We start from the raw sequence: 26502 nt of genomic DNA on the forward strand, positions 1-26502 counted from the left end.
TGTTACTAGGCATGGGGAGGCAGCTAGTTCGGATCAAATTGCAGCCGATAAATACGTGGGGGAATTCGATCGGTACATAAATGAACAAAATTTGATCGCACAACAAGTCTTTAACTGTGATGAGACTGGGTTATTTTGGAAGAAAATGCCAGCCAATACGTACATTACCAAGGACGAGACGAAGATGCCAGGTCACAAGCCAATGAAAGATAGGCTAACATTGTTGCTGTGTGCAAATGCAAGTGGCGATTGCAAGATCAAACCCTTGTTAGTGTACCACTCGGACAACCCCCGGGTGTTCAAACGAAATAATATTTGTAAAAGTGCACTACCAGTTATGTGGCGCTCGAACACTAAATCTTGGGTCACAAGACAATTCTTTACTGAGTGGATAAACGAAGTGTTTGCCCCCCAGGTTAAGGCTTACCTCATTGAAAAGAGCTTGCCAATGAAATGTCTTCTGGTTATGGACAATGCTCCTGCACATCCTCCAGGTCTCGAGGATGACTTGAAAGAAGAATACAGCTTTATCAAAATCAAATTCTTGCCCCCCAATACTACTCCCATACTCCAGCCCATGGACCAACAGGTCATTTCAAACTTCAAAAAACTCTATACCAAGGCCCTTTTCAGAAAGTGTTTTGAAGTGACCAGTGACACGAAGTTGACCCTAAAGGAATTCTGGAAGGAACACTTCAGCATCCTCAACTCTGTTAACATGATTGACCAAGCTTGGCGAGGTGTGACCTATAGGACATTGAACTCTGCCTGGCGTAAGCTGTGGCCATCATGTGTCACAGAGAGGGAGTTTGAAGGTTTCCAACCAGAGGCGGGTCCAAGCACTGCTACCCCTGTAATTTCTGATGACACTGATGTCGTTGAGGAAATTGTTGTCATGGGCAGGAGTTTGGGGCTTGAGGTCGACAAGGATGATATTGATGAGCTTGTAGAAAGCCATTCTACCGAGTTGACTGTGGAGGAATTGTTGCACCTGCAACAACAACAGCAGCAGGATCTGATTGTGGAGCAGGAATCTTCAGAAGAGGATGAGGTAAGGGAGGATGTTCCAAGTTCTCTCATCAATGAAATTTGTTCCAAGTGGGCAGATGTGCAGGCTTTTGCTGAAAAATACCACCCAGAAATTGCAGTAGCAAACCGGGCAGTGCATATGTTTAATGATAGTGTCATGTATCATTTTCGAAGAATACTGCAGAGGAGGAAGAAACAATTAACAATAGACCAGTTTTTCACAAAAGAAAAGAAAGCTGCTACATCAAAGCCTGTTTCTCCTCCAAAGAAGAGACAAAGAAGAGAAGAAACCCCTGAAATAGATCTGCCCACCCTTTCATTGGAGAGAGAAACAACTCCTGAAGGAGAACTACCCCGCCACATCATGGAAGGGGACTCTCCTTCCAAGCAGTAACCTCCCCCTTCCATCCTCTCCACATCCATCCCTGTATGCCATCGAACCGCTGCTCAAAGGTATGTTCACTACAGTACAGAAAATGGTTTAAAATTGTTTTATTTTAGTACAGTAAATGGTTTAAAATTGTTTTATAGGATTTTCTGACCAATTTCATACACATTTAGATAATTATTGTTGTTTAGGTACACGTTTTATTAATATTTTGGGCCTGTTCGAGTGCTTGGGAACGGAATAGAATATATACCATTATTTCTTATGGGGAAAAAAAATTCGGTACTCGAACAAATCGGAGGTCGAACACGGATCTCGAACGGATTATGGTCGAGTACCGAGGTATCACTGTAGTACTGTATATCCATGATGACACTCCCACACGTAAACACGGCCACTAGGCGCAAGTGTGCAATAGGCTGCTGTACGATAATCACGCTTTTTTTGCCCTGAGCGGTCATTTCACTAATGATAACTTTTCAAAGTTAATATAATTTCTTTATGCTTATAATTCGTAATTATAGTTAAAAGTAGGGATATTAATTAAACGGTTGAGTAAAAAAAACAATTAATACTACTATTATTTAATTTCAAATGGCTACATAATACTGAATATTCTAATGGGTTCTTTTTATCTTCAATCGTAAATCTTACGCCTGGATAAGCAACAAAAGGAAAGGGATAGGTCTCTCTCTCTCTCTCTCTCTCTCTCTCTCTTTCATATCGTTTCCTGTAGTTTTCAAATATGTTCGTCATACATTTGTACATTATTTATCCACTTTATTCTCTCTCTCTCTCTCTCTCTCTCTCTCTCTCTCTCTCTCTCTCTCTCTCTCTCTCTCTCTCTCTCTCTCGGCGTTTCCTTTCCCTTTATAGTTTTGTGAAATTTCGTTGTCCAGTCTTTCGGTAATGAGAAGTCATTTTCGCTTTCGAAATCGAAAGAAAACTTTGTTTCTTCAATATACTCATCACTGGAGGATTCAGAACTAGTGCTCTCATTATCAAACAGGTTATCATTATCAAATTCCACAACAAGAATATCATTTATTTCATCTAAAGAAATAACCTTCCTCTTTAGACCTTTCATTACAAAAGGAACAACAAAAATCACCACTTATGCATGAACGCCCGAGCGCACTGATAGGAAACCATGTTGTTGTTGTTGGGGTATTAAAGCCAACACTTGTTGTTGGCACGGGCCTTTCCCTTGGTTGGCCCGTAGATAGGAAACCAGTTCAAACCAGAGTTTTGTAACATCAAGCTACCTTCAGAAAAATAGTTGCCAGACATCATATAAGTTTCTATTCACAGTCCCCATATGCTGAGAGTGTTGCCAAGTGGTGATCCTATACTTACTATACGAGTAAAGTAACATCACGAGACTGACGGCTTGTAAAAGGCAATTAAAGTCATGAACGGAATATACAGTTGAAGGCGGTACCGAGTAGATCGTGGTGAACGGTTTATCACGTGGGTGACGCTTAACAGGTTAAAAAAACATTTTATATAGTTCGGTATTTTCTCTATCCATCCTCTCCCAGAAAACCTTCAAATGTGAATTATCGGAATGTGTGCAGATCTTGGCAGTGCGATAACTAGTTAGCGACTGAGAATAAAAAAAATAAAAAGCCCGATTGACGATGCTGATGAAGAGGATATCGAATACCGATTTTTCCCTAATTGATTTTTTCTACGTTCTGTCTAATCCAATGTACAGTACATTCTTATGTAAAGGGCGAACCCCAACATTTCTTGATGCTGCTACACTTTAATTATAGATATTTTACCACCTATTTATAATCTTTATTTATAATAACATCTTTAGTAAAAGCTCTTCAATATCACTTTCAGGAGTAAATGCGTTTATGATCGACGATGAAACGTAAAAAAAAAACGTTTTCCTTTTGAGAAGGCGTTTTTTTAGGAAAAAAAAACACGAAACAAAATTGCTCATATTTCATATATTTTGATTTTCTAAGGATAAATAAAACATTAATTATAACATTATTATTACATAGTACCTGGTAAGATATCTTTTGCCGCAAAAGTTAACCTATAGACAGTTGTTAAAATTGGTTAGCGAGTTCGTTATGATCGGCGATGGAACGTACTAAACAAAGTAATGGGTTTGGTTGTGGTGACATGTTTGGCAGTAGCATGATATAAAATAGTCTTTATTTTGATGGTTTTTAATTTAAAGTTTAATGAATAAGGATTTTTCACCATAATCACAACGTAAGTATAAAAATTAATTAGTACAAATATGTAATATTATACATATAGGTGTTGGACAGTTAGGCTAGGCCTAGCTACAAGTTCACACAACAGATGGGCAAACCTTAACATTTTTCATCCAAAACTAGTCTTAAAATGTTTGAACAGAAATCTTTCTCTCACATTCTCCCCCCCCCCTTCTCAGACATCGGGGAACCATCACCCCCCCCCCCCAATACAATTAAGAAAACAATAGATTTCCTACGCTTCGCGGTGCTTGACTCGCGGATTTAGAATGCTCCTCGCAAATACAGGAAAATTAATTTTTAAAAACTATCGATCGCGTAATTGAGGAATCGCGTAATTAGAACACGTGTAATTCGGGACCCTACTGTATTTGATTTACATAAATCTCAGCCCCTAACATATTGCTACACTAAAGAACAAGTAATAAATGTACTTGTGTCTTGTTAATCCAAAAAATTACACTTTAGAAATTACAAAAGAGAAAAAGTAACAATAAATTGAAAAGACAACTGAAAATTCCCTGCAATAGGAGTGGATGAAACCTGTAGATTGAAAAAAATTACCGGTAAAAAAAAATTTCTGTTTATCTAAAACATCAGCAATTTTTATCTTATCCAAGCTAAATTAAAGACAATTTTACTCGATGTACAGTACTTATCTAACACAAAAACAACAAAGGTACCGTGTGTATAATTCAGCTTTTTGTTTTGGAAATGACTGATAGGACGGTAAATTATACGGTCCTCTTGATTTACTTTGAAGCCTAGGAAAGCAACCCAAAGACCTATAGCTAACATTTAATATCAGTTAATACCACTATCAGAGAACAATGCTATTAATCAGTTACACTGATTATGTAATCATGAATAAATGACAACTTTAAAAATTCATTACAGAAAACTTTTCAGAAAGTCATTCAGAATCAATGGAAAGGTTAACACCCAACCCACATTATATAATTAAGCATTTTGATGGACGAACAACTTATTCTTGGGTTCAGGCTACTGTTTGGTCCCCAAGGACTTTCTTCAAGTCTAAAACAAGAAATCTAGACAACATAATATACTAAAGAAATACTGTCTCAACTTGCCTAGGGCCTGTATATTGTGTGTATTGGAGATTTATGGGTTAAAGCTCTATTGAACCTATCACACCACCCCCCAATGCTGAATTTGTCTGCAAACTGACGGCACATCACCAACAGAAAAAAATATACTAACACTAGAAATTATGCTTAACCGGGCTACCATCTCTCATTCAAGGAGTAAGACTCTGTGAAGTCCCACTTTATCAATGGGGATTCAGCTGCTGTGTTGTCGCCAAAGGAATAAAACCAAACCATAACTAAGGTAGTCTCATTTACCATAAAGGTGGTCACTTAAAACCAAGCGAACACCCAATTCAAAAGTACTGTACATATGTCAAAGGAAAAGACTAACAAGTTGACCATTCACATCATATAAGAAAATCCCAGGGGAAGGAGCTAAATAACCATCATGGTGCCTCTGCTTGCCCAGGGACCCAGTTGACAGTCCCTTTCTTATACTTTACCCAATTTCCCTTTCACAGATGCCATAAAAAAGTAGAGTACCAAACACACGTGTTGTACTGCTTCAACTTGTTTCACGTAGTCTTATAAAACACACCATGGCCAAGCCAACGCATAAAACTATGGATGTCCTGAAATTGCATACTCTATTGACAAGAAGCTAGCTAATGATGAAGCAATGTTTCACAGAGTGGATTTTAGAGGTGGTCATGAAGACATGGATATTCCTTGTAGAAAGGGACAAGTTGGTCTTGGTAGACAACCTACTCAATGAAAGTTTGTATGACAAAATTATTGATGGTTCCAGTTTCTAATCTTCAAAAAGCTTATAATTCTGGGAGTTATCTGGTGCGTTGACCTATCCCCAAGGAAAGTTATTCATGCCTTCCAAAAGCGATTGATACTTTTATGTGTTATATAATTCACTAGGATACATAAGGAAAAGAAAACCATGAATAAAGGTCATGTGTCAGAAAGGAAGTGAGAATAGTTCGACCCCACTACTCTCATATAAATTGTGGTGACCAAACAAGATGCGACTTGTCTAAAATGCTAAAGAAGTAAACCCTGGATTGTTTGGCCACAGCAGGGCCACCAGCACAGCAATCAGTATGAAGTCTGCTAGGATAAAAAAAAATCTGATCTCTGTCCAGGGCCGTCAGCCCAGATAAGGCATCCGTTACCATACTAACAATCCCTAATAGGTGGAATGGGTTGAGGAACAAATCCCTCTCCTGAAAGAACTTCTTACAGGAATTGGAAGAATCACTGTACAGTATTCAGGGTTATTGAATAAGATCCTCCTCTTCAGGACAACAGACAGCTGTCTGGTTGTTGACAAAAATCCTGAGTTCCTTCTAAGACCGAACTGCTTCAGTGTCGAAAATACTGCCATCCATTCCAACACATTTATGTGAAATGCTGCAAACTGAAGGAACTATTCCCCATACACACGTCTTCTCTGCACGATATCCCTAACTTGACTTATGAATCTATGTGAAGAATCAGACACCAGGGGATGATGGAGAGCACTTTTGGTGAGGTCCATAGTCTGAGAATCCCTTTGCAGCAACTGGGTAACAAAGACATTATCTCAAAGCCCATTTCAAGCTTCCCTCATCCTCACCAAATTCAAGTCTTTCAAATTGGTCTTCAGAACTGGGTCGACTGATTGGAGCAAACTGGAGAAGGGCAAAGATTATTTTTAGTTGCTGTCTAGAGGAAAAAGGACTGAAAAAAAATGTTAACCATGCTTAAGATTATAACCACTTGAATATCATCTCTGGAACTAGTCTTGATTTTGCAATTGATCAAAATTCCTAGATACTGAAAAACTTGCAGACTTGATTTGTCTATATGAGGCTCAATTCTCTTATGTATGACCAGACTAGCTGGTTGCCCAGAAGGACTATGTCCTGAAAACCAGCAACCTCAGTAGTTTGATCACAGACTGCTAAATTTGTGAACAACCTTGAAGCTATGATGAGGCCGAATTGCATTCTGAACCTGTACAAAATCGCCCAAGGCCAAAAACCTAGGTTAAGGCATTAAGTGATGAGCGATAGGGATGTGCCAGTATCCGTCATTGAGGTCTAGAGATCCAAGAACCTGGTGTAGTAACTGGCAGCCATGAGGAGTGGTCATCATCTTAATGGCGTCTTATCTGATGTGTTTGCCAAGATGAGATAGATCGGAGATTGCCCTACTCTCGCGTGTACCCTTCTTAAGGACACTGAACAGTTTGCCCTGAAATTTTAGAACTAGACATTTCTCTACCAAAATTCTAGAATTTTTTGATAAAGGAGTTAAGTTCTAGGGCTTCGGCCTCTGAATCACAATAAGCCAACATCTTACCCTCAAATTTTACCTTCACGTTCTGGATCTCCGTAAATATAGGTTTGCACAATAACACTGCCATAGCTGAACAAGCAATCAAAGAACCCAAGCAGCCTCACATTAACTAAAACCCCCAAAAAATAAATAACCACTCAGTTACAACTAGGTGACCCTAAAATTCAGTGCTAAATAAAAAAAAAAATTAACTAATTTTATAAAGGTGCCTCCCCTTTATATAACCTTATTAAATATTTGCATAAAATCTCATTGAAAAATAATTCTAAACAGGTTCTTCATGCAACAGCTGCAGCAAAGCATTGTGGCACCATTCTCAACAATGAAAATTTAAACAATTGGCAAAGCAAAGATCTTAATTTCTCTTCAAGCATGCATTGCCCACTTGTATTTTCATATATTCATCCAAACTTAAGAGAAAAGTGCAAAGCTCTTTTGGGGGGACTAAAATTAAGGCAGCATCAAAATGCAAGCGAACAATCTTCCATCAGTACAGTAAGGTATTTTATTCACAATTGAAATAATGGACACCAAATATTATGTACTGATCCAAATAAAAGTTTATTAAATAACATAGAATATATGATCCAAACCAAGACACTACCAAATTTAGATTATAAAACAGAAAAAATAAAAAGCCTAGTAGTGCAGAGGGAAAAAACAATAATGTGCTGTACAGTATTACCAAAAATCTAGAAATATGCAAATACTGTATCTGAACAACTTTGTTATTCAAGAATCATTGCCGTACTAATACAGTAGTAGTGTTTCATGCCAAATCATCCAGTACAGGATTTTACAAGTGCATGTTCAACTAGAACCAGAATTTTTGTTGTTGAAAAAGTTTTACTGTTATATATAGGTGATTCATCACTGGAACGGGTTAGAATATTTATGGTGTGAGGAAAGCAATTAAGATGTTCTAGAAAGTACACACACTATGCAGGATTAAAGATAGAAAGAGATATAGTGGAATGGCTAGTAATTGCAAACTTTAATACAATTTTGGATGGGGAAAAGAAACAAATTTTTTGGCGTTTGTAATGTTAAAATTTACTGCGACCAAGAGTAAGATTGAGCATTGAATGTAAAACGGCTGGTAGAAGTGTGGAAGCAGCTGACTTGCATAGGCATTTGGGAATAAATACAGAGGATGATGGTAAGCTGAGAGGAATAGTTGCAAAATGGAAGGAAATTCATAGCATGATGTACAGAATTTGGGTCTTTAAGCCTTAGAGCTGAGGTGGGAAGCTTATTCAGTACTGAGGTGAGACTTTGGGGAAAACTTCAGTTGCCCTATGAAGAAAAGAGTGGACATGAAGGAGGAAATTAATTTGGAACAAATGTGAGTCTAGGGGATGACTGGATGCTCCATTGATCATTTAGCAATACCTACAGAGCACCATAAGAGGTACACTGATGGCACTATGGGGTAGAAACGAGGTAGTGAAAAGGAATGGACTCAATCTCTAGGATGTGAAGCAGGTGCTAGAAAGATGTACCAATACTGTACAGGCTGTGAAACACTACTTCAGCCTTCGGTGTAGGTTTATGAAATGCAACAGGGGCTTGTGTATTGGCACTGTGGAACTTCAGCACTCCCTATTTTCACTTGATATCAATACATTCAATAAATGATTTTTTCTTTAATTCTTTCTTTATACAGTTCTTGTAGAATATATAATCCTTAAGGTTAATGTCAGTAGCCATCCCTCAGTTTATAAAAACCTGCAAAAAACCTTTGTATGGATCTATGTACTTTACAATTCCAGTTGCATGGTGTTTGACTCTTGTGCGTACGCACACACAGCAAGCTGCATGCGAGGCTGTGAGGGGGAGAAAGCAACGTCGTTCCCATGGTGCTGACTTTGGCGTTTTCGTGGAAGGTAGTATTTTCCTAACTCCACGTGTATTGGCAAGAAAACCGTGTACAGTACCATATATTTGAATGTGATAAAAAAAACAATCAGATTACTATCCTACTTCCAGCTACAGGTATTCTATTTGATTAATTTTTTTTTCAGCTCTTTGCAAATTTTATCAGTTCTCATTATAATTACCAATACATCAGAGGCAGAAAGCTGCTTTTCAAACTGAAAACAATAAAAACTTTTCTAAGCAGCACTATGAAGTGCACTTACAGTGCTTTCAATGAATAAAATTTCTTTTGTTGTCATCCAGAGATCAATGAGAAAATTATTGATCCTTATGCACAATTTAAAACAAGAACAATTTCATTTCTAAATGAATGGATAAAGCCTGAACAGTAACAATTTAGGTTATAGTAAATAAAAAATGTTTGATTTTGTTCTTTTAGCATGCTATCAAGTTTCTGAACAAATTTTCTTATACAGTACCTGTTTTTTTCCTTTAACACAAAACAATGGCTACAATTTTTCTGGAGCAGACCCCTTCAATTACTTATAAGGCAGCATAGAGTACAATATTACAGGAAACCACACTGATCAATATCATTAGTAGTAAACATAACCTATACTAGATGTTATCCAGAAAAATTTGTTTTGGAAAAGAGTAGCTTTATGTTCATTGGTTTTGTACCAACCGTGTGTCACACGATCGTACATAAATTATTTTGTATATATTATGCTTGTATCTGCGCTCTTCCCTCGCACTAAAAAGAAACAGAATAAACATGTCTGCGTGTCGCCTATATAACTGTCATTTTCTCGAACATGTATTTACCTGTTGCCTTGAGGTTTTGTAATATAAAGGAGAGTGTTCTTTAATAAAGTTACTCAGTTGATTGCATCCTGCCTTTGAGTCATAACCTTTCTCTCGGCCGTCACAGTTTTCATTTGAATATCTTGTATACTTTAAAATAGTAGAGGTACTGTGTTAATAGTTGATGTCGAGGCAGTACTGATAACTAAAAACTACAGTGACTAGTCTTGTACCTAACACCTAACCTACGTAAAGGTTAAAAATAACATTGCACATTTCCATAAGAAAATAGAAAAAATCCTATCCCTCATTTTGTGACGTGCCTTTCTTCAGATAGAAACTAAAGGTAATTTTACTGTAGGTTTCCACTAGTGTCAAAATAGTAACATTCACCCCATAGAGGGACAAGAAACATTCTCAAATAAAGACTAAAAACAAGCCATTCAAAGATCAAAGAAATTTTCAGATTCATTCAAGTGACTAAAAACAGTGAAATTATATTTGACCAGAAAACAACCGCATTATCAAAGACTAACCTGGAAGTGTAACTAAACATTTAGAAACACCAAAGTCCACGGGTTTAGTTGATAGTGCTTCAAACAGGCCTACTTTTAGCCACTGTTTCAAATATTTGCCATCCACTAAAGTGCCCGATTTGTAGCAGTACACAGTCACGTGTCAAATTAGGAGCTACGCAGTAGAGGTGATGATGAAAAAGGCAAGAAGCGATGTTATTTCCAACAAAATAGCTAACTGCCTGCTATTTACCGAGAGAAGAGCCTCCACACAATGCAGCCTTGTCTAAAAGTGAAGCCTGAAATTGTAAAAATTACAACACTGACTGAAGTCCATAAAATTCTTAGAGATGTTTCATTGACATTGGCTCTGATTTGAAAGTTGTTCTGTAGTTGTATTGTATAGATAGATAAGATAAGTGTACAGTAAAGATATCAGACCATCCACCTACACAAAGTGGGTATTGACTTTTGTATGTATCCTTGTGCACTAGCAAGTTCATGATGAGACATGAACAATTCTGGCTAACTGAACACAGAAAAGCCTGATCCTGCATTTCATACACAAAATTATACCTTTCATAACCACACAAACACCATGAGGCTGAAACATCCAGATTTAATGTACACTATGCTGCACAGTACATTAATTTCTATAAAAAGGGGGCAAGACTCAACATAAATGAAGCAGTAAAATACTTATGTAAGCCATTTCTAAAACAACTTCAACCTGTTCAGTTCATAGTATTCATTATATAAAGTGAAGTTTAGCAAATCTCCTCAATGGAAAGACAATTATGACTACCAAATCTTGAAAATTGAAAGTCACTTAAAAATGGTGATAATATTCACACCATATTAAAAGTAATAAAGTATTACACCTTAAAACCCATTTCCCTTATACAGTGATGCCTCAGCATACGAAAGTAATCCGTTCAGGATACGGTTTCGTATGCTGATTTTTTCGTATCCTGAGTCGCGTTTACATGTAAATAGGCTAAACCGTTCCAAGCCTTACGAAAAGACACCTTTTCTCTCATAAACACGCTAAACTGTAGTAATAAACATGCAATGCAGCCACTTCTATCATTCAATAACTAACCCAACCGTTAAAAACAGCCTAATCCATTCCAGAAACCACCATGAGATTATTCAATAATGTAGTTATAGCTTAGTTATCCCCTCTAAGCCCTAAGAAAACGGTCCGTTTTCTTTACTACTGTATAAAAGTTACGGTACTGTATGTAAAACATTTGGATCAGTGAAGGTGTATTGTTACCTTTACACCTAAATTAAGGGTTGATACCCTGAAAAAAAAGGTACTGTACTCTCGGCGATGAGTTGGGATCTCGTAAGCTTTTCGTATCCTGAAAATTTTTTCGTATACTGGAGCAAAAAAATCTTTGTATCGCTTTTCGTATCCTGAATTTTTCGTAAGCAGAAACTTTCGTATCCAGAGGTATCACTGTACTGATGTTTCATTACAGCTATATTGTACTAAAAAACTCATCAAATAGGAGCTATAACCTGCCAACACAAAGTAAACAGGATTTTGCTTACTACTCTGTTGAATCATAGAAAGAGCGTGTCAGCAAATATAGAGCACGATCACAATTACAAACCACTACTTGGGATTGATAAGAGAGATTTGTGTACTGTGAACATTTTCCAGATGAGTACCAATTACAAGACCTACTATATTCCTCTGATGAATGTCAAAGTTAAATAGGAATTTGCATTTCAATTATAGTAGACAACAAACCATAATTCAAGAACTATGGATCACTGCCAGATTCAAAACGCCACAATATACACAAGTAACATTCTTATTTTTCTCCAAACAGTTCATTGTAATTTTGTCAAGACAAGATCACCAAAGGGTTAATAAGTCGCATGTATTTTTTGCTGTGTTAATCCTAAGCTGTTGTAGGTAGGAGAGCATAGGCAATGAGGACTGCATCAAACTGTATCCAACATTCTACAATCCTTTCTTAGAATAAGGGGCCTATCAAATAAAGGGTTAATATACAATACAGTAGATTAATTTCTGCAAAACTGGAATTCACTACAAGAAATGGTCAAGTAATGGCTAGTTTCCCTCAGAACGACGAATGGGGTTTGGGACATAATAATGTGCATATCTAACAATTAAAATGTAAAAACCATTTAACTGTCTAAATCCATTGTTTACTTTTGGAACACCGATGGTACTTTACTGCGCATGCATTGCTACCAGTCGCTTATGACACCTATTCTTATTTTTGTACGAAGTAATCCTTGGATGGCTTTTATAACCAAATAATAGCTCCTAAATTATTTCAGCACAAGTTCCCGGACAATATTTTACAAAACCCATTGTTTCCCACCCCCGCTTCATTTCCAGTATGGCTACAATCATAAGATGTTTTCCAACTTCGGGTGTATAAGTATGTACAATGAAGGCCAAGCCCTATAACTCCCTTTTATATATATATATATATATATATATATATATATATATATGTATATATATATATATATATATATATATATATGTATATATATATATATATATGTATATATATATATATATATATATGTATATATATTATATATATATATATATATATATATATATATATATATATATATATATATATATGTATATATATATATATATATATGTATATATATATATATATATATATATATATATATATATAGTATATATATATATATATATATATACATACATATATATATATAAAAAGTTTTGGAAAATTGAATTGCCTTAGCATTTTCAAGTCGAATGAACTCTTTCCCTTAATATGCAATTTCTTACTACAGTAATTCCTAGAATTCACTGTAGATGATGTTTTGATCAAATCAGCAGAGCTTTAGAGGCAGAACACTGAACTAACTGGCAGGAGAGGTAATTTGAAACGACCCAATCGGACCATGCTTGACCCGAGAAATTGCCAGAACTTTATTTTCAATCAAATAAGAATTCAGTATTTCCGAGACGCAAACAAGGTAATGGGAGTGTCAAGTGTTGGTCGGAGATGTCCTTTCCTAGCAGCAGACTTGAAAAATGACAAATTTCAACCTGATACAAGTGATTTTTCTATAACTTGAACAATACAAAACTGGTGAGGATTATAAACTTAACCCAACAGAGCGAGTTTACGTATTATTCATATAAAATTGGACGCCTTTGTGATTATTTCAGCATTTATTCTATAAGGGTAGTGTTGGTGACGTGCATTATGCTCTCAATGGCAAATTAGCTAACAACAATGGCAAGTTGGGCGCTGTTCAATTAGTTCGTGCCGAAGGAAGATTACCAAGAACTTCTTTTTTTTTAAATCTAAATCATCTTGAAGATATTTGTACAGAATTATACAGTATTATCTTCCTTTGCACATAGTGTACCGCGGAAGGGCGAAAGTATTTCGGTGGGACAAGTGTAAACTTTCTTATTACCTGTGAAAACTTCCTTTTAGGAAATATAATTGTTACCTTACCAGGAATGAAGCAGGGTGGGAAGAAAACACAGGATAAGCTAAGTGTACGGCAATCTAAGGGGGGTCGCAGGCGGGCTTCAACCCATCTATTAGGTAAGGTCACGGTTCGCAGGTTAGTTTAGGTGGCATTCTTGTGTAAATCTTTTGCAATACAATTCAACCGGCTATTAATATCTAAAAAATGGAAAGGAAATTCACATTTTCCTTGCTTGTAGGAGGCCCTGGCCATCGATATGTAAAGATTTCCCCAATTTTAATTCCACGCCAACACCACAACCCATATACTTTTTTCTATCAGTTACCTTGATCATTATGCATTTCTGACCATTACTAATGTTGCAAGTCATTCGTTTCGGGAGTTTCTCCAACTAAAACCCCATTTTCCAATAGGAACCCTTAATTGTTTTGATAAAGGCAGTAGGAAAACTCATGAATGGGCCCTTTGCCCAAATATTCATTGTCAGAAATGGATAAAAAACAAGACAAGACGGAAAAATATGGCTAGAAATTCAAGTACAGTAAAATCTTTTACCCAAATAAAAAACTGACTCACGAGGCTAGGTAATGTTATGTTGGAATGAAAACTTGATCCCAACAGAGATTGAATCCCTAGATGGTTATAAAACGAAGGTAAAAGTGAAAAAAAGGTGAAATACATAAACAATAATGACAAGAAATGCAGTAATAATGAAGCAACCTGTGGGAAATACAAATACCACCATTCAAGTATCAGACTATAACCAACTGCAATAAATCAACGACATTGGATCCTCCTCTCTGGTTACGGTTCATTTTCCCTTTGCCTATACACTCACACACCGAATAGTCTGGCCTATTCTTTACATATTCTCCTCTGTCCTCATACACCTGACAACACTGAGATTACCAAACAATTCTTCTTACAGCACTGTAATTGTTCAGTGGCTACTTTCCTCTTTGTAAAGGTAGAAGAGACTCTTTAGCTATGGTGAGCAGCTCTTCTAGGGGAAGGACACTCCAAAATCAAACCATTGTTCTCCAATCTTAGGTAGTGCCATAGCCTCTGTACCATGGTCTTCCACTGCCGTGGGTTAGAGTTCTCTTGCTTGAGGGTACACTCGGACACACTGTTCTATTTCATATCTTATTTATCTTCCTCTTGTTTTGTTAAAGTTTTTATAGTTTATAAAGTGATATCTATTTTAATATTGTTGCTCTTCTTAAAATATTTTATTTTATCCTTGTTCCCTTTCCTCACTGACCTATTTTCCCTGTTGGAGCCCCTGGGCTTATAGCATCCTGCTTTTCCAACTAGGGCTGTAGCTTAGCAGTAATAATAATTAGTCAGCAGTAGATTATGTAATTGAGTTAAGTACATTGCATTAATAACGAAAGGTTAGCGAGAAAAAGGCGAACTGAACAAACAATATTAAGCACCTGTAAGAACTACTATTATTACAATTAATGTACCAGACTAAGAGCTTTTGTAGATCAGCGGCCAGGTTCTCAGCCGTGCATAGAAAATGGGAATTTCTTCCTATTTCCTACCCATTCGTAAGACATGGCCGCTTAACTACAAAAAAAAATTATCCTGTTCTGCAAAACCTCTACACAAAAACACCAACTACAACGTCCTCACCTAACCTGACCTACAAGCAGTGTCCCTACCTGCGACACCCCTTACAAGTGCCGTATTCTTAGTACGAACCCAAAGGGAGGTTAACGGCCCCCACAACTCACCTTACACTGCTGCATTCTTAGTTTCCCTTCATCCTAAATTTACGTAAAGGTGGCCACTGTCATACATACACCCCGACTATACCTAATTGCTACTAATCAACAGTACTGGTCATCAAAATAGGCTATATAGCTGAATAAAGTATTCAAAATATGACGAGCCAACGTCACAATGCAAAGCACCCAAGTATCATAAGCATGGACTAGCCTAGCCTGATTATCAAAGATGTTAACATAATGTTAAGGGCCATGTGAACAAGGATTAACTTAGGGGTGTATGTATGATAGCGGCCACCTGCATATATGGTGACAGCCAACTAAGAATACAGCAGTGTAGAGGGGGCATTAGCACCTCCGTTAGGTAAGTAGGTAAGGACACGGCTCGTAGGTTAGGTTAGGGGGGAAGTTTAGGTTAGTTGGTGACCATTTATTAATGCAAGCGGGAGGAACTGGCCGCTATGATACAAAGGCTCCTTGATTTATATCAACTGGATTTAAAATACAGTAAATGCGTAGCCTATGTAGTAATGTCCCTGACTGGTGATCGCCACACTGGGATTCGAGTCCCACTCAAACTCGTTAGTTCCATTAGTATCTGCAACCTTGCCATCCTTGTGAGCTAAGGATGAGGAGGTTTGGAGGAGCCTATAGGTCTATCTGCTGAGTCATCAGCAATCATAGCCTGGCCCTTCTTGGTCCTAGCTTGGGTGGATAGGGGGCTTGGGGTGCTGATCATAAGTACATGTGGTCAGTCTCTAGGGCATTGTCCTGCTTGATAGGGCAATGTCACTGGCCCTTGACTGCCATTCATTAGCAGCCTTTAAACCTTTTAAGATTACCTATAGGATTGAAAATATGGGAGTTATGCTGGACCATCGATATATATACACACGTCCCAAACACCATCAAAGGCTTTGTTTGGTCTTAATCGTCGTAAGGTGAATGCGAATAATTTCAGCCTTTAGACCTGTACCTGAAAGCGATTTAGCACTTTAAGGAGACAAAATGCTTTTAATATGACACACTGCTTTCGAGCTACCGAAGGCACATACCGGTAAACAATCATGAGTATGTAGCGGCGCAGACTACCGCCTATATAGTAAACAAATTCACCAAATACACTACCGTAATACAAGTTTCCTTAAACATACATCATCATGTCTACCGTAGAATACATATTTGGCAGCTTGATCTAAACAATCTATCATAGGTTGGCCTTCCACACCCACAATATGTTAACCCAAGGAACAGCATGAACAACAAAACGTAACACTTCCAGCAAGTCACGAATATCCTTGGAAAAAATGACACTGTCCTGAGAACAGACATAACTCTAGATACTAATAAAAACACACATCACTGGGCAACTAACCGAAACATCGTGACTGAGATGTTGCATTAACTTTAAACACAGTTGTGGCACCGAAAGTTAGTTCACTGGGTTTACTACCGCACTCGAGAGAAAGCAAAATGGCGTCCGTGTTAGAGGGGGGCTACGAGCTTTTTATTTTTTCTTCGTAGCGTAACGATCCACACATGCACGCACTGGGGATTCTTCTTCTTGCGATTACAGGTAAACTAAATTCGAGTATTGATTGAGAATTCTTGTACGGATAAATCAATTAGTATTAATTCTAACCTTGAGCTTTAATATTATCAATTCTATCCTGTTCGTAATAATAGGCAGGCAGTTAATTCTAATAGCCAGGCCTTCTCCATCACGAGGCTCAATACTACACAGTATTCTAGAAGTTTTATTCCAGCTGTTACAAAGTTGTGGAATGATTTTCCTAATCGGGTAGTTGAATCTTGAGCTTTAATATTATCAATTCTATCCTGTTCGTAATACTAGGCATGCAGTTAATTATTCTAATAGTCAGGCCTTCTCCATCATGAGGCTCAATACTACACAGTATTCTAGAAGTTTTATTCCAGCTGATACAAAGTTGTGGAATGATCTTCCTAATCGCGTAGTTGAATCAGGAGAGCTTCAAAAGTTCAAAGTTGGAGCAAATGTTTTTATGTTGACCAGGATAACAAGAGTCTTTTTATAGTTTGTATATGACATATGTTTTTGACGTTGTTAATAGTTTATATATGACATATCTATTTTGACGTTGTTAATAGTTGATATAGGACATATCTATTTTAACGTTACTGTTTTTAGAATTATTTATTGTTAATTTGTTCTCATCATTTATTCATTTCCTTATTTCCTTTCTTCGCTGGGCTATTTTCCCCTATTGGAGCCCTTGGGCTTATAGCACCTTGCTTTTCCAACTAGGGCTGTAGTTTGGCTAATAATAATAATAATAATAATAATAATAATAATAATAATAATAATAATAATAATAATAATAATACTCTCTTGTCATTTACGATATAATTTTCATTAAATATTAACTTCAGCATCAGAATTTTCCGGCGAAAGAACGTCAAGGTTGTTAAATTTGAGTATTGATTGAGTATTACTGCACAGATAAATCAATTAATATCTATGATTAAGATTAATTCAAACCTTGGGCTTTAAATATTATCAAATGGAATACTATCTCGTCATTTATGATGGAATTTTATGAAGAAAAAAAATTAGATTCCTTACAACTATTGGCACGCTAAATTCGAATATTGATTGAGAAATTACTGTACAGATAATAAATTAGTATTCATGATTATGATTAATTCTAACCTAGAGCCATGATATTATCAAGTGGAATACTGACTCATCATTTACAATGGAATTTCCATGAAAACATTAACTCATTCAGCACAAGAATTCGGTCACTGGATCACGCCATACCAGCATGAATACTGTGCTTGTTGCATTTTTGAGCAGGAATTGTCAACCTTGTCATATCAGGGTATGAATTGAGAGTAAAATCCATCGCTTGCCATGCGGGAATAGAGTATTGACCGGCCAGCTTTTATCAATAAGACTTATTGCTGTTGACCAGGCGGATATGAGTCTTTTTATAGTTTATTTATGACTTGTTTGCTTTTGATGTTGTTAATAGTTTATATGTGACACGTCTGTTTTGACGTTATTACTTTTTTAGAATGATTTATTGTTAATTTGTTCTCTTCATTTATTTATTTCCTTATTTCCTTTCCTCACTGGGCTATTTTTCCCTGTTGGAGCCCCTGGGCTTATACATCTTGCTTTTCCAACTAGGGTTGTAGCTTGGATAATAATAATAATAATAATAATAATAATAATAATAATAATGAAGTTGTTAATGACTTCATCACCATAGTTACTTTGTATATGCTGTAAAGGTATTTGGATTAAGTTAATTCTGGACAAAATCAAACCCTTGTTCTCTAGTCTTGGGTAGCGCCATAGCCTCTGTACCATGATCTTCCACTGTCTTGGGTTAGAATTCTCTTGCTTGAGGGTACACTCGGGCACACTATTCTATCCAATTTCTCTTCTTGTTTTGTTAAAATTTTCATAGTTTATATAGGAAATCTTTATTCTAATATTGTTAGTGTTCTTAAAATGTTTTATTTTTTCCTTGTTTCCTTTCCTCACTAGGCTATTTTCTCTGTTGGGGCCACTGGGCTTATAGCATTCTGCTTTTCCAACTAGGGTTGTAGCTTAACAAGTAATAATAATAATATGCTTCAACTTTAAATATTACATGTTTGAACATTTTAGTATCATCATTTTATCCGATAAGAAAATTGTGTTGTCGATCTGATTAGATAATTGTCTATGACAACTAATTGTTGATTTTCATTAAAAAAAAAAAATAACCACCAAAGACACGACTGAGCAATATTTGATTACATTCAAGACAATAATATGAATCTCACGAAGAACAAACATTTTGGAGAATAGATTTCTATCACTTGCTCATGTTTGCTTTATTCGAATGATGTTATATCACCTTTTTTCCTATTGCTTACAGATGTTTGCTTTATCCGAATACTGTTGTATCACCTTTTTTTTTATTATTTCCTATCGTTTGCGGATATTTGTTTTATCCGAATGCTGTTATATCACCATTTTTTTATTTCCTATCGTTTGTGGATGTTTGCTTTACCCGAATGCTTCTATCACCATTTTTTTTCATTTCCTATCGTTTTCGGATGTTTGTTTTATCCGAATGCTGTTATATCACCATTTTTTTCCTATCTTTTGCGGATGTTTGCTTTATCCGAATGCTGTTATATCATAATTTTATTTCCCTATCGCTTACTGGTGTTTGCTTTATCCGAATGCTGTTATATCACCTTTTTTTATTTCCTATCGTTTGCGGATGTTTGCTTTATCCGAATGCTGTTATATCACCTTTTTTTATTTCCTATCGTTTGCGGATGTTTGCTTTATCCGAATGCTGTTATATCATAATTTTATTTCCCTATCGCTTACTGGTGTTTGCTTTATCCGAATGCTGTTATATCACCTTTTTTTATTTCCTATCGTTTGCGGATGTTTGCTTTATCCGAATGCTGTTATATCATCATTTTATTTCCCTATCGCTTACTGGTGTTTGCTTTATCCGAATGCTGTTATATCATCATTTTATTTCCCTATCGCTTACTGGTGTTTGCTTTATCCGAATGCTGTTATATCATCATTTTATTTCCCTATCGCTTACTGGTGTTTGCTTTATCCGAATGCTGTTATATCATCATTTTATTTCCCTATCGCTTACTGGTGTTTGCTTTATCCGAATGCTGTTATATCATCATTTTATTTCCCTATCGCTTACTGGTGTTTGCTTTATCCGAATGCTGTTATATCACCTTTTTTTTATTTCCTATCGTTTGCGGATGTTTGCTTTATCCGAATGCTGTTATATCATAATTTTCTTTTCCTATCGCTTACTGATGTTTGCTTTATCCGAATGCTTCTATATTACCATTTTTTTTATTTCCTATCGTTTACGGATGTTTGCTTTATCCGAATGCTGTTATATCATCCTTGTTATTGCAAGTTGAATCGATAGAAATTGATTACTTCAAGCTTGGTGCAAAGGCTTTGACACAATTCTCGTTTCATAGTTTTTCTACGCCCGGTCTATTTTAACGTTAACACTGACCTTAGATATTTTATATATTTCCTCTTTTTTCTATAATTTTTCTATTTCCCTTTCGTCCAAAGATGAAGATTGTGAAGTCAATGCTTTGATTCAAAGGAATCGTTGTTTGGGTCAGCTCCGAAATGTAATAATATAAGTCTGTTGTTCAAGAAATGTGTTACAGGTGCGACTACCCACTTCAAGCTGAATTGTGATCCTGAAGTTTGGAGGTTATTATTATTATTATTATTATTATTATTATTATTATTATTATTATTATTATTATTATTATTATTATTATTACAAGCTAACGGTGAAAGCTAACACGACGACAGTGACAAAGTTATGTTGCGATGAGGTACCACAATACGTGATAGGTACCACACGATTATTATTATTATTATTATTATTATTATTATTATTATTATTATTATTATTATTATAAGCTAACGATGAAAGCTAACGTAATAACGGTGACAACGTTATATTGTGATGGGGTACCACTATACCTGATAGGTGCCACACGATCACCTTCCTCCACTGTCAGACTTGTACTCTGAGGTGTTTCGTTAATATGGATTTGTGAATAAACACCAGTTTTGCAGTATGATATGCAAAATACCTAAGAATGTATACGATAACTGGTTTTGTAGGTCCTGTATGGTTCCCCAACGTAAAAAGGGCCAGGGAAGCTACTGTAGTCCTAATGGTATGAAAATTTTGAAAAAGACTGTTAGTGGAGTGTGTGAGAAATGTTTCAGGAAATCACGTGACCATGGAATGTAAATCAATATATATATATATATATATATATATATATATAATATATATATATATATATATATATATATATATATATATATAATATATACATATATATATATATATATATATATATATATATATTGTTAATAAAAAAATAAGCAAATCTTTACCTTTGGAATTGACAAGACTAACAGAAAATAGTAGGGCACTAGCCCCCCGTTGAGATACCACAACTAAAGTTATTGGGTCTTTTAACTTCCCAGACAGTACTACATTAGCTCCCTCTCTGTGGTTACGGCTCATTTTGTCTTTGCCTACACATACACCGAATAGTATGGCATATTCCAAATTCTCCTCTGTCCTCATGTACCTAACAACACTGAGATTACCAAACAATTCTTCTTCGCTCATGGTGTTAACTACTGCTCTGTAATTGTTCAGTGGACACTTTCTTCTTGGTAAAGAAGAGACTACCTATGGTAAGCAGCTCTTCTAGGGGGACACTCCAAAATCCTCTATACCATGGCCTTCCCCGGTCTTGGATAAAAGTTCTCTTGCTTGAGGGTACACTCAAGCACGCTGTTCCATCTTATTTCTCTTCCTTTTGTTATTTTTAAGTATTTTATAGTTTATATGTGAAAGATCTTGTATATTTTTTATTTTCTTATTTCCCTTCCTCACTGGGCTATTTTCCCTGCATCCAAAAACAAGCTCCTATCGTTGACTTCGACAGGTGTTATTAAATTTAGACTTACCATCACATTTCTTGATAATCTCTTTATTTTGTAGTAAGGTAGTAGGTTGGCCAGGACACCAGCCACCCGTTGAGATACTACCGCTAGAGAGTTATTGGATCCTTTGACTGGCAAGACAGTACTTCATTGGATCCTTCTCTCTGGTTACGGTCCACCCCGAGAAAGGATTATTCCTATACTAATTGAACTACAATGTCTACCTATTAAAACTAAAATAGAGTTAAAGATGCACTCCAGTCCTTCCTGGCTTTTCTTTTGACCTCACTATCGATACTGGAATACTTGGCACGCTCTACCTTGCAATTTTCATTACTTCCTCGAAAACTCTCAACAATCAATTTCTGCCCTGTCGTTGTCTCCTTTTTATAGTATGCCAAGTATCATTGGAAATCTATGGTTTTCTTGTAACTGCATGTCCCAAAAACTTCACTACCAACTGACTGATAAATGTTCTTAATATCGAATTGAAGAAGTATTGAATTTAAGGTTCAAGATAGAGACGACTGGCGAAATCTAACCGAGGCGTAGGAGGAGATGATGATGATGAGAGTTGAAGATGTTTGTAATAACCTATTATTATTATTATTATTATTGTTGTTGTTGTTGTTGTTGTTGTTGTTGTTGTTGTTGTTGTTGTTGTTGTTGTTGTTGTTAATATTATTATTATTATTATTATTATTATTATTATTATTACAAGCTAGGCTATAATCCTTGTCGGAAAAGCAAGATGCTATAAGCCCAAGGGCTCCAACAGTTAACAGAACCAGACGTTCAAAATATCTAAGACAATTGCTCCACATCGTGCAACCAACGATCCGTGTAGACACGAGAAGTTACAGATGGTTTCAAATTATTGGAGCCAAGATGTATGTCTACTGTAGGCTCTAGACCTCTAGAGCTTTCAAACGTGCGGCTCCATGAGTATTCAAGCTCCCACTAGACATCCGAAAGATTGAAGATATTAAGGCTTTTAAGAAGAAACTGAAGACTTTCTTGTATTCTAAGCGCTTCGATAATGTGGATTGAACAATTAACACAGAATACGCTGTGTGATATTTAAATACTCTAAATACATAAGAATGTTATATTGAAAAAAAAAAAAAAAACCATATTGTAGGTCATGTAGGGCTCTGGGTTCCCCCGACTGATAGGAACAGGAATAAGGCACTTAAAGTGAAGTAAAGTTGATATAAAGAATGTACCCAAAAAGTTTATATCTCATGCTAATTATTTTGAGTATCTTCAAGTGTTTTTCAAGATACCTGACAAATCTGTGAATGCTGTAATAATTACTTAATTATTTAAAGGTTTAGTTAACGCTGTGGTGATAACGAGAGAACCATTGTAATCAAACGTTTGATAATTTGATTTTAGGATGAAATATATTTTCATTTCTATATTTTGGTCAGTATGCAGTCAAAGGCTTCAACATTGCCTTTTAATCTCTCTCTCTCTCTCTCTCTCTCTCTCTCTCTCTCTCTCTCTCTCTCTCTCTCTCTCTCTCTCTCTGTAACAATAAGATAATACGAAGCGACATACATAGCTAAAGAGCTGATAAAACAATATAATTAAGTTTCTTTTTCGTCAATGTCACAAACGACCATATCTTGATATTCTGTTCATTAACAGCAACTTTTCTTTTAAAGAGTAACTGAACATACTATAGATTTTCAATTTATAATAAACATTAAACCAAAACAAACAATAAAAACAGTGGATTTAATTCTGAGTATTTTCTTCATTCGAGAAATCATAAAGTTTATCAAAATTTCACAAACAAAATAAAAGCCAAGTTTAATTGAAACTACGTCGAAGGGATTTCCAGTTCCCTCTCATCTTTGATCCATAATTCCCAAAGCAAGAATAAGCATAGGTTTAAAGGTCGCTCATGAATGGCAGAGGCAAGGGACAGGACAATACCATAGAGACTGTCCATATATGATCAGCGTCCAAGGTCCTAGAACCAGGGAGGGCCAGGTTATGGCTGACAATGACTCAGAAGGTAGAGTTATAAGCTCCATAAACCCCCCTCTCTAGCTCATAAGGATGGTGAGGTTGCAGCCATTACTAGAAACTATCGAGCTAATCCGGGATCTCGAACACCCATCCAACCAAATGCCGAACAAGGACGTTTCCAAAAGGCTACATTTACCTATAAGAAGACTACATAAATGATTCTCTATGGAAGTAGTGATAATTTTCTAAAACAGAATAGAAGAGCTGCTTACCATAGCTAAGGTCTTTTCTACATTTACCAAGAGATAAGTAGCCACTGGACAATTACAGTGTAGTAGTTAACCCTTGGAGCGAAGAAGAATTATTTGGCATTCTCAGTGTTGTCAGTTGTATGCAGAAAGAGGAGAATGTGTAAAGACTAGGCCAGACTATTTGGTGTATGTGTAGGCATAGGAGAAATGGGACGTAACCAGAAAAAAGGGATCCCATGTAGTGATATTTAGCCAGTCATAGGATACAATAACTCTTTAGCGTTAGTATCTCAACGGGTGGCGGGTGCCCTGGTCAAACTATTACCTTACGAGATAGACTTTATCAAGTATTGTGACTGCAAGTCTAAATGACATTACACCTGTCGAAGTCAACGACAGGAGCTTGATTTTAGATGCAGACTGCATCATTTTGTAACTTTTCACAACCAAAAAAACTTTTGAGATTACACTAAGCACATGAAAAACATGTTATTATAAACTTTCTTTGAATACCAGATTCTACTAAAAAACCCTGGAATTAATAAAACTCGTTGTTGGTGATCAATGGTGATATAAAACTTCTAGAATACCCCTAATTGCACGCAAATACCCATGGGTTAATAGATTAGGAATCTCATGTTCGGCTAAGAATGTTTTAGAAGGGAGTATTGTAGTGATAAAGATAAGAGGCCATTGAGAAAACACCAAGAATGTTAAAGGTGTATGCAAAAACGGATGAAAATCGTGAGTTATGAGCTAAAGGAAAAATGAAATGACCCAAGAAAATAATGGATATCTACAGCCTTCAATAATATGTTGTTAGGACTAACAGAACTAAAATGACTGTCTTGAATCGCACAAGACTTTACAATACGTAAGTATCCCTTCCTACCTGCTAATTGCGTTTTCTTTATCCACCGAACATTATGATATACCACCATTTTCTAAGGCGTTACCTTGGCGTAACCTTTAAATCCGTTTTCTTTTAATCTGCGTCATAATATTATCCCTACTACATAGAAACTTAACGGAATGTCCTCTTCTGCGATCGATCTCAATTCTCGAATTCAACCAGGTTAAAATAACACTAGACGTTTAAAGCTGACCAAGATTTAGTGCTGCACTCCCCCCCCCCCCTTCGACACCATTTTCATTCACCTAACAAGAGACAGGGGCGTCTCCAAAATAAGAAAAAAGTAAATTGACAAAAAAATAAAAGTTTTTGAATATCCTTTACCCCTTTAATCTCTCACAAACCAAAATAAACCTATCGACTACGAGCTGCATTATTGCAAAAACCATGCAATTTACAAAAAAGATGCTTTACTTTAGTTTTTAATGAACTACTGATTTTGAAATAATAAAAACATTGATAATCTATTGTAAGTTTAGAAAATTTTATCAAGATTACTCAAACAAAAAATATAAGTGTCGTGCAGTTATTAAAAACAACCACTTTTGCTACGGACTGGAGAGAGAGAGAGAGAGAGAGAGAGAGAGAGAGAGAGAGAGAGAGAGAGAGAGATTTTACTATTGCCATCAATATTATTGTTGTCAGCCAAGCTCCAATTCTAGGAAAAGGAGCAGACCAATGCAGAAAAAAAGTTAAGAATAGATTATAAGCTTAGAAATCTCTCTCTCTCTCTCTCTCTCTCTCTCTCTCTCTCTCTCTCTCTCTCTCTCTATATATATATATATATATATATATATGTCTATATATATACATATATGTGTATATATATGTATATATATACATAAATATATATATATATATATATATATATGTATATATATATATATATATATATATATATATATATATATAACTTTACACAAAATGTCTGCAAGAACGCTCAATACCTACAGCTTGGAAAAATTTAGTCTTAATACTAAATCACAGACACAAAAAAATCATAAAGCACTACGGCCTAATAAGTTTTCTCTCCTCGATAGCTACAAATACTTACAAACATCACATTAGGCAGGATAGCAAGACAGATTGTAACCAACCAAGAGAGCAGGCATGATTTAGAAGTGGGTATTCAACAACTGACCATATCCATGTAATTAACCAACTAATGGAAAATCAACAAAGGATGATAAACCACTATGTATGCCCTTCAAAGACTATGAGAAAGCTTTTGATTTTAAGCTGTGGCAGAGAGAGAGAGAGAGAGAGAGAGAGAGAGAGAGAGAGAGAGAGAGAGAGAGAGAGAGATTTATATAATCTTCTATCTTAGCTACGATGGAAATGAAATATAAGAATTCGAATTG

The 26502-nt window shown here is 36.0% G+C and overlaps 1 protein-coding gene across 5 annotated transcripts in view; it reads right to left on the minus strand.

Moving 5' to 3' along the window:
* Positions 1–26502, minus strand: part of Prp39 (pre-mRNA processing factor 39) — a 206124-nt gene that overhangs the window by 30035 nt on the left and 149587 nt on the right. For 3 of the 5 annotated variants that reach the window (XM_068347215.1, XM_068347213.1, XM_068347212.1), the window contains exons 1-2: positions 16847–16991; positions 10277–10554 (exon numbers count right to left, since the gene is read on the minus strand). The exons of 1 other annotated variant lie outside the window; for it this stretch is intronic. In XM_068347215.1, the coding sequence (XP_068203316.1) occupies positions 10277–10296 (20 nt within the window). In that variant the 5' untranslated portion in view covers positions 10297–10554; positions 16847–16991. Of the gene's footprint in view, positions 1–10276; positions 10555–16846; positions 17006–26502 lie in introns of those variants that run through there. One more of the 5 variants, XM_068347214.1, reaches the window with a different exon arrangement.

The sequence above is a fragment of the Palaemon carinicauda genome, chromosome 23 (genome assembly GCF_036898095.1).
Source record: "Palaemon carinicauda isolate YSFRI2023 chromosome 23, ASM3689809v2, whole genome shotgun sequence".
NCBI lineage: Eukaryota > Metazoa > Arthropoda > Malacostraca > Decapoda > Palaemonidae > Palaemon > Palaemon carinicauda.